The 9,910-nt window shown below is 39.1% G+C and overlaps 1 protein-coding gene across 1 annotated transcript; it reads left to right on the forward strand.

Annotated features, from left to right (window-relative positions):
• Positions 1 to 547: 547 nt before the first annotated feature.
• Positions 548 to 7,467, forward strand: LOC110100868. The gene is made up of 8 exons (XM_020828577.2): positions 548 to 940; positions 1,066 to 1,183; positions 1,255 to 1,650; positions 1,743 to 2,006; positions 4,882 to 5,393; positions 5,477 to 5,601; positions 5,684 to 5,829; positions 6,610 to 7,467. Exons 1-8 carry the CDS (start codon positions 672 to 674, stop codon positions 7,093 to 7,095), a joined length of 2,316 nt encoding a protein of 771 aa, XP_020684236.1. The 5' UTR covers positions 548 to 671; the 3' UTR covers positions 7,096 to 7,467.
• The last annotated feature ends 2,443 nt before the right edge of the window (positions 7,468 to 9,910 follow it).

Below are 9,910 nucleotides of genomic sequence, written 5' to 3' on the forward strand. Positions count from 1 at the left end.
AGAATCCTTTTGTTTTTGTAGAAATATATAATTGTGATGTCTCTAACTCTGTGGCTCTACTTTGCTTGAACACGACAATATACACAATTTTCATTCATAATAGTATTAAAATTATTTTGAATCTATGAAGCAATTTCTTTTAAACTTCCCCTCAAATTAAGTAAAAAATTATCGATTATTTAAATCCTAAATACTTTAAAAAATATAATTAACATGATTTTATAAAATAGTTTATGAGACTCCACAAAGTTTGTGGGTTTTAGCAAACAACTTAGCTAGTTTTTACTATCCGTTCTTATCTCAATGTTTGAAGAATATACTCTTTGCTAAGTAATAATTAGTTTATTTTTTTGATATAAATAACTAACTTTAACCATTTAGGAATTTTTTTTACTATTTTCTATATCAAAATTTTAGTATAATTTTTTGAAAATAGTAAAAAATAGTGTCAAAAAATTATCCGAAATGAGTCTCAGTAGACTTACGAATTCTTTCTTAAAAAAAAAAAAAAAAGTTTAGTAAATTTTTCCCAAAAAAGAACTTGCGAATTTTATATCAAATGTTTGTCAAACTTTGCTGCTTGATTTTTTTTACTTGAAGAAACTCTTACTTACTCATCACCACATATCACCGGTCCGCAACTGTTAAACTACCACGTCAAGAAAACCGAAATGTCCGGCCGAAATGTCGGGCTCACTGCCACCTCGCCCAACTCTTCCACTGACAACAGCGTCTCCTCCGGCAGCCACCACAATTGCGACAGCAGCTGCAACGCCGCCGCCGCCGCCCTCGCCTCCTTTTCCCTCACAGAAGAGGCCAGCAAGCTCTGCATCACCATCGATCTAGTCGCTGCCGCGCGCCGCCATCTCTCCTTCCTCCGTTCCGTCGCCGGCTCTCCTATCCTCCAACACCCCTCCGCCATCCTCTATTCCATCCGCCGGTCTCTCTCTCTCTCTCCTCCTCCCCGTCTCTCTCTCTCTCTCTCTCTCTCTCTCTCTCTCTCTCTCCCCTCCTCCCTCCCTCTTATAGTTTCTGTAGTCGAATTGATTTAACGATTGGTTTCAGGTACGAGGAGATATGGATGCCGATGATGGCGGATCTATCGAGCGAATTGTCTTCGGTTCCGATGCTTCTCCCGCCGCTGGACGTTGAATGGGTCTGGCTTTGCCACTGCCTGGATTCGGTAAGTATTACATCATCAACTCCCGTTTCCACTCGTTGCTGTTCTCGATATCGAGGGTTTTTCCACCACAGGAGCATTACCGCGAATACTGTGTCTCCAAATTTGGGGCGGTTATAGACCGGCCGGCTATCCTTGACAAGGAGAACGAGGAATACGCTGCCGATCGCTGCCGCGATATCTGGAACGACCGCCATCCATCAGAGCCCTTTGATTTCGACTTCGAAGAGGATAATTCATCCGTTGTAATCACCTCAGATGCCTGCTCTAGTAGTGGAATCTTCGCGTCCGTGGCTAAGCACAGTGAGTTGTGTTCCTTCTTCTCCGATCCATTCGTTCCAGAGATAGTCTACCTTGTCTCTGCTCGGCGGAGGTACATAAATTTTCTGCTCCTGATGAAGAAATCGGCAGTAAGGAACTTCAGGATGGTGCCAGCCGCAGATATTCGCCTTATGTGGCACACCCACCAGGTAATTCCTCACCCTAAAAGATTGATTTTTTTCATGGAAGGTGGTTCTTGTATCCATGGATTTGTTCTAATTTTGGCGGCGGTGCATAGCAGAGTTTCCCTGGAAGATATGTTACAGACATGGAGGGGATGGGGGATTTGGGGAGGAGGGTGGTGGGGTTCAAAGACCAGGTGACCACGGAGGAGGCGGAGAGGACAATCAGGGCGTGGGAGGTGGAGTTCGACGAGCCATACGAGCGAGCTGGGGTAGCTATGGATCCTCCGTCGTCACCAGGGAGGTTGTTCTTCAACTGGGATGCATTGAACAGCGACGTGAACCGCCATTACAAAGGCCTTCAACCGAGGTTCCTTATGGAGGTTGGCACTCTTGAATCATTTGCACCGCTCTTTCAATTTTCTTAGAACTTTTTGACTCGAAGATAGCCACAAGTATATGTACAATATGAACGAAGCAAAGTTGATAGACATTTATGACAATATAGGTGTCATTTGATGGTACAAAATAATTGCCTTGTTGTTATTATATCTCTTCTATTTTGAATTGTATGGCTTTTAATTTGTCTCGCAATTGGAGAGTAGTTTTATCTTGGCCGATTGCTATTAGTATCCAACTAACATTAGTCAACTATTTGCTTCTAGCAAGTTATAGTCGAGCACTCGAGCAATAATGTTATACTAGTGCTTGACAACAACACTTGGTAAAGTAGTACTCGATAGAATTAGTTTGCCATCTTGTGGCTTCTGTTGTTGTAGATCTCTGAAAGGATGCTACAAGTGGGAATCAGAATGCAAAGGATACGACCGTACTACGTAAGCCTTTACTCTTTGCGCAAATAGATCAATGAGAAAGAAAAAGGAATAATACATACGATCATCCATGAAAAATTGTGACTTTCGCCTACACATCTCAATGGATAAATCATATGCATAACTCGATAATCACAATATTTCCCCCATTCAATACATCAGCTTGAGTGAGATTTATATTTATATAATAATCAATAATACAATATAAAACATGCTTAAAAAAAGTTTGGACTATTCTAATTTTTTTTAAATTATTGAAATTTTTATTATTTATAATATTTTGATTTTGATTTCAATAAACAAAAATTTAGATTTTTTTTTTAAATTAATTTGTAGTGTTTTTAGGACATATTTATATTTAAATTGGATTAGTTTGATTTTATCATTGATACGTCACCAAAAATCGCCTTGGTCCAGCACAAATCTCGAGGCATGTCTTAGTTGGTAACTTCCAAAATTAAATTTAGGATCTTCCGAATACCAATTTAAGCAAACTTACTGTCAAATTGAACATCTCAGTAAGACGAACCCAACACCAAAATAGGTCAAATCCGAACCCAATCGGGGCTCAAAGCAAGGGCCTTAAAGCATATTAGGAAGTTTGAGAGAATTAATTTGATGACCAAATGATATCCAAATATAGCATGCTTATAATCGAATTGACCGACTCGACGAGACAAATCCAACAAGCCCAAAATAACTTAATGCTAATATCGTTAAGGTACTTAAATGCTGAATAAATGCTCAAAGATCGAAGGAATTAGTATGGGTCATCCGATGGACCACTCCGAATTTACCCTGAATCTTCTCTATATTTATGAGTCATGCCACTCTCAAAATCTATAAATAAGCCCCCATCTTCCCACATGAGAGCGTGCTTGGGATTTTGGAGGCTTAGACCCTAGGCTAGAGACTCAAGAGAGCACTGAAATTTGAAGCATCTCGAAGCTCCATCCTGACAACACCACCGGTGAACACTTGCCACTAGTCCGCCGCTGCTGGATCTCTGCCCGACCATCACCGTCGGATCTCCATACGGTAGCCACCGTTAGGCCTTCATTTGACCAATGTTGTTTTCCAACAACAATTTATCTGACCTCAGGTCTCCCGCCGATTACAGTCCCTTTAACTTTCGTCGCCTGTCAACAACAGTCTCTCCGACCATTGTCGTCCACCGACTACGGTTCTTCCAACCATTATCGCCCGCCAACCACGGTCACCTTCAGCCGTTGTCACCCGCCGACTACGGTCCCTCAGGCCTCCATCACCCATCAACTACGGTCCCTCTGACAATTGTTACCCACCAACTACGGTCCCTTCGACCATCGTCGCCCGCCGAATATCGTCCCTCCAAACATCGTTGCTCGCTGATTACGGTCCCTTCAACCATCGTTGCCTGCCGATTACGGCCCCTCCAACCACAGTAGTCCGACTACGGTCCCTCGGACCTCTATCACCCGTCGACTATGGTCCCTCAGACCACCGTCGTTCGTTGACTATAGTCCCTCTGACTTCTATCACCCAACAACAGTCCCCACTGCCTCAGTCGTCCGACTACGGCCCCTCCGACCTCCGTTGCCCTACTATTGTCTTACCAACCAAACAATTATGCCAAATTCTTTTGAGAATAACTCTCATATCGCTAGACTATTCCAACTCCCACCATGTAATGTGTTCTATATGATGTATATTTGATACATTGAGCTAAGGCCTTCCCCCGATGAAGGGTATCATTTGTAATCGACTACAAATACAATTGGAATTATTTTAACTAAACCAGACTTCGTGATTTTTTCCCCTTTTAGTTGTTTTTCACGTAAAAATCTTGATGTCTTTTATGACTCTTGCAACCCTTTCTTATCTGTGTGTGTGTCGAATCTTCGTACAAAGCTAGGATGCTAAATTTTATCTCTCTTCTGCCGCAAATATTTTATGACGCAACAATTATGTAATCCTATTTTTATAAATAAGGATTTCAGTGCTTGTAATTTGATCCTCTATTAATGTATTGAAGTTTGAACAAGACTCCCTATTCTCTTACCTCCATACCCACTATATTAGTTTGAGTATGTTGGGTTGGTAACATACTAACATTAAGCCTCCACAGTCTTCAACATGTAGTCTAAATGGACTGTGCTTCAAGCTTGACTCGTAGGATTTAAATTCAGCTACTTTTGCAAAAACAATGATGATATTCTGTGTTAGTTTTTCTTTTAGCTTTGCTTGATGCCGTCTACATGCATCCAATCTAAAATATATGCTTGCTTCTAAGTTTCTTTGGTAGAAAGCATCCATCACCATTAGTTAACCTATCAACCTTTTACTAAAAAGGCCAATGCAGTAAAATAAAGGTTATCATCACCATAATAACCTTTTTGTTGTTTACTTAATATGGTTCTTTAGACAACTGAACTAATTGCTACAGGTGACTGTATTTCTCAAAGGCAAATGGGAAGAAAAGGAGTGCCATAAGACATTTTTGAGAATGAGAACGGTCAGATCTCACAAGGAGTTAAAACTGGACAAGTCCATCTCCGAGTCATCATCTTCAGAACAATGGAGGAAGACATGGCACCTTTATTGTGAGTTCAGCGCAAGAGGCATTGTGATTGAAGTTCGCAAACGTGGAAACGGTTTCCTGAGAAATAGTAAATTGATTAAAAAGATATACTTTTACTGGAATGATTTGCTACGTTCGACGACGCTGACATTAATCCGAGAACTTGAGTTTGAACTTAGAGCTTTGTCATCTGTAACTCCCCCAGTCCAGGCTCCATACTTACTGAAAACTGTTCCAGATTGTGTGACTGATGACTCTGGTGCTATGATCTCAGATGTTATACTAAAAATGAAACGTTATAGGCCTCAAGAAGGTCGCTGGTTATCTCGTACGGTTCTCGATCATGCCGGAAGGGAGTGCTTTGTTATCCGTACACGGTTAATTCTTCTTCTGCATTAAAATATGGTTATATAACATTGTAATATCAGTTAATTTACAAAGATTTAATGTGTATGTGTAGAGTAGGTAGGGGGTTTTGGAGGAGAGGAGCTGACAATCCAGTAGCAGTTAAATGGGATGAGAGAATTATAGAAGTACGTGAAGGCCAGTGGTCTTATGTTGCTAGTTCAGTTGGTTATGCTCCTGGTAAGAACCAGCTAGTTATTTGCTCATATACTTCGACTATGAATGTTTTCTTATTTTGTCGGAATTTTGTTTCTGTGATCAGAGAAGGTAGTTGGTGTTGCAACTCCTGCAAGAGAAGATTCAAATGATAGAAAGATTGTTTGGTCTTTGTCGACTGGAGATGTCTTAACGATATGTTGGGAGCATGGATTGAGCTTTCAGCTTCAGAATGAGAGCTCGGATCAATCAGTATTACAATCTCCTCTGCCATTAATTCTTTTATGAGCATTCTTACTGAGTACTTTCTAAAATTGTGGTAGAAAAGTCATCATAACCAAATTTGTGTTGTGATATCTTATCCAAATTTGATCTTGATGGTTTTTAGTTATTGAATTTGCTTTGATCACGATGAGTATAATATATGATTAATCTAATGAATATAAAATCCATCCTAAATGAAGTTGGGACAACATATCTTGACCCAAAATTCCTCTTTTGGAAGACATTCATTTTTCTTGCTTCTCAAAATTGCCAGGCTTAGAAGCCGTTATCATATGTAAACAATTATAGCACTAATGAGACAATGTTAGACATTTTTGCTATTAGGAATCCTTTTAACTAAGGATGTTTGATTTTGAGTTGATTTAGGCTTTGTTTGGGACGACTTTCTTGTTGCTTCTTAAAGCAACTTCATAGTATAAAAATAAAAAAATTTCTACTAAAAAGCTGCTTTAAGAAGCAGAAAAAAAGCCATCCCAAATGAAGCCTTAGGCTTCCTTTGGGACCACTTTTTTACTGTTTTTTAAAGCAGCTTTTTAATACTAAAATCTTTAATTTTTGTGCTAAAAAGCTTCTTTAAGAAGCATCAAGAAAGCCGTCCAAACAAAGCCTTAGTCTTGGCTGGGAACATATAAATTGGCTTGAAATCAGCTCATGGATCGAGCCGATTCATTTTGGGGAGGCTCGACTCGAATCAACTTATTTTTTTATATATTTTTTTTCACTGAAAGTCTGGCAAATCTCATGCAGGTTGTTCTGCAAGAAGGAAGGAAATTGCAATACCAAGTTAGCGAAAACAATCCGGAAGAGGAGGAGCAGTACATCACCATAGTAAGATCCAACCCAGATAACCCAGATGGCAAAGCCACTGCTCTTCTAAACTGGAAACTCCAAGCAATAGAATTCTTGCCAGATGAAGATGCAGTTTTTGTTCTCCTCCTCAACATGGCCATCCTCCGAACCATTTCTCAGATCAGAAGAGAAGACATTGGTGGTTTGCTTGTTCGGCGCCGAGTTCGAGAGATTAGTCCTGGAGTAAGAGATTGGGGATCTGTTAGTCTTCCAGCCAACTCTTCCAATGATCATCTTCTTCTTCCCCATTTCAAACCCTGGTACTGGAACAATGCCAGTGAGGTTTTGGCATCAGCAGAAGCTAATGATTGGCGAGGCCAAAATCACAGATATTCTCCTGCAGTTGGTAAGGATGAGTTGTACAGATCAAGTATAATTTCTTGAAGAGGGAAGATAAATGAACTGAACTATAGGCGATTTGTGTCTTGTTTATGCATTTGTATACCTGGAGTTGAGATGACACAGCTCGTCTTAGTCTATTGGTTGGGAGTTTATGCTACCAACTAAGAGGCTTTGAATTCGAGTCTTGTGTATATGATGTGTGTGTGAGTCTGTCTTAATTGGCCTAAATGCATGATGCCAATTTTGTAATTATTGGATTTATTTTGAGATAGCATATTACTGAGATAAATTTTGTATTATATTTTTCTCAAAAGAAATTCAATGATGCATCGTGATTATATTTGAACTTTTTTTTTTTTGCTTGTTTCCACACAACTTAACATCCATGGAAATAAATAGAGGATTTTGGTCGCTTGACTGAGGTAAGTTTTTATACAGAAAAGTTGAGTACTCGACTGCTTAGATCAAGTTAACATGGCAATGTAAATTTATGTTGCCAAATAAATTTATCAGAATTTAACAAGATTTAAACTTATTTTACCAAACAGATTTTAGGATTTAATTTTAATAGGATTTATTAAATCCTACTAATATTAAATGGTTAAATCCTGCTTCTTGCCAGACAGCTCCTAAATGCTGGAGAAGTCAAGGGGATTCTGCCATGGCCGGCGACTGGTTCAAGAAGGCGTTGGGATTGCGTTGCTGGAGGAGATGGTGGCAGCGGAGATTCCACGGTAGGGAAATTAACATTGGGATTGCGTTACTCGTGTTTCTTCGGCTCTGTCTTACGCTTCTCTTCAACTAATTAGAAACCAGATAGAAAACCCTGAACAATATTTATTTATTCCGGATCAATAAGAAGGAAATCAATGCAATAGAAGACACACCCGGCCGGAGTTCAGAGGCGGAGATAAAGTCCGCGATGATGGCGCCGCCACACATCTTGTTTATCGGAAGGCTTAGCAAATTAGAAGACAAGGAAAAGAAATTGAGCGGATCGATCGGTTTGAGTAATTTCTATCAGATCGCCGGAGATCCTTTTATAAGAAGAAATCATAAGGGGTGATTAGGGATGGAAATTGCTTTGCTGGCTGCTCGATTTCTTCTAACTGCAGCGCGGCGGCCGTCGGATCTGTTGGAAGCGGGACACAGATATTGCCTTAGCTGCCGCCAAAAGTTTTAAAAAAAAATTAAAAGATCTTGATATTTGTTTTGCATAGTTGCAAGGTGATCTTAAATTTTTACCAATCCAAGTAGCCACATAGATTTTGAGGCCTAAACTGATTAAATAATATTTGTCTGATAATCTAAATCTATTAATCAAAACTAAAGTATTTTCCAACAAAATATTTCAATTACTTGGGTCCAATGAATAAGTTTGATATGTCGTATCTCGGTTATTAGTATGTGATTTTAGTCTGGTCGAGATAGAGTATTTCGACTCTATTAAAATAAGTTAGGTTAAGCATTTTTAAGTTGGTCAATTTGGGTTGAATTTAAACCCGACTTGTTGGGGATGTGAAAGTAAATCATACAATAAAGAACCAAGAAAGTAAAAGCAGTTGAAATGAAAGAATGCCATAATTTAACGGGAAAAATCGGAAATCTGGAAAAATCATTGAGCCACACTACAACAAAAAATTCGCTATGAAAATTGGGAGAAATAAGTACAGATCTCTCTTCTTTCTTGCTCTATCATTGCTTCACTTCTCTCTTACACATTTCTCACGCTCAAAACACATGAGAAAATCAAGTATATACCACCAAGGGATGTCACCCTTGAGAAAAAAAATGAGAAAGAAAAATATTCAACCCTCAAAGTGTTGTGATACCAGTTTGGAGTGCTACGATGCTCAAACTTCTAATTCAGATTTGTTTGGTGATGTTGTGAAGCTCAAACCAGTAGCATTGCAACACTACAACACTACACAACATTGCGGCACCAAATTTAGAATGTTGTGGCGCTATGCTCATTGTAGTTTCTCCCAACAAACATTGCAACATTGGGGCGCTCGGATGCACTACATTGAGCGCTCAGGTATACAGTGTAGGGGCGTTGTAAAAAAAAAAAAAAAACTTTCATATGCAAAGCACTCGAACCCAAGCATGGAAAGGCGCATCAAACATAAGAAATTTAATTGAGGTCTAAGACAATCGTACAATCTGATTAATCGACACAATCAGATTCCATATATTCTAACATAACTCATTAATGTGAATTCAAACACCCTACACAATAAAATAGGCAAGACTTTCTTCTCAAAGGTAGTTTAAGTCAATCGAAACTCATTTCGTCTTTGAATTACTTTAAATTGAAATTGACGAGTTCATCATCATTACGGGCACTTGTGAGATTTGTTGACCTCATTTTTGTATGAGGTCACTTGGACCAATCTTGCCCCTAAATCAATTCAATTCCCAAATCAATTCAAACTCTAGGATCTTCCTAGAATCCTGACCTTAGGATCTATCCTAGGATCCTTCTAGACTTTAGACCTTAGGATCTACTCTAAACCTTAAGACCTTTCTAGAAGTTAGACTTTAGGATTTACCTAGATCATAAATCAATCCAGACATTTAATCAATCAAATCCAAAACTCAATCCAAATCCAGAAATTGAAACTAAAATTCAATGCTAAAAGGCCAAGTCCTAAAAGCCTTTTAAGCAAATTTTCAAATACTTCAAAACCTAGTCAAATGACCTCTGATTCAGAGTCTGTCAGTTGCATACTGATGGGACATGTCTCTGGAGGCAACCCTTCAAATTTGAGCCCATTCTGAGGTCTCTAACCTCAAAAACTAAATCAAAATTCAAAGGCTGTAAAACCTTCAAATATTTACGGCCTATGCCACTGGA

This window comes from Dendrobium catenatum, unplaced genomic scaffold (genome assembly GCF_001605985.2).
Source record: "Dendrobium catenatum unplaced genomic scaffold, ASM160598v2 fragScaff_scaffold_1271, whole genome shotgun sequence".
Lineage (NCBI taxonomy): Eukaryota > Viridiplantae > Streptophyta > Magnoliopsida > Asparagales > Orchidaceae > Dendrobium > Dendrobium catenatum.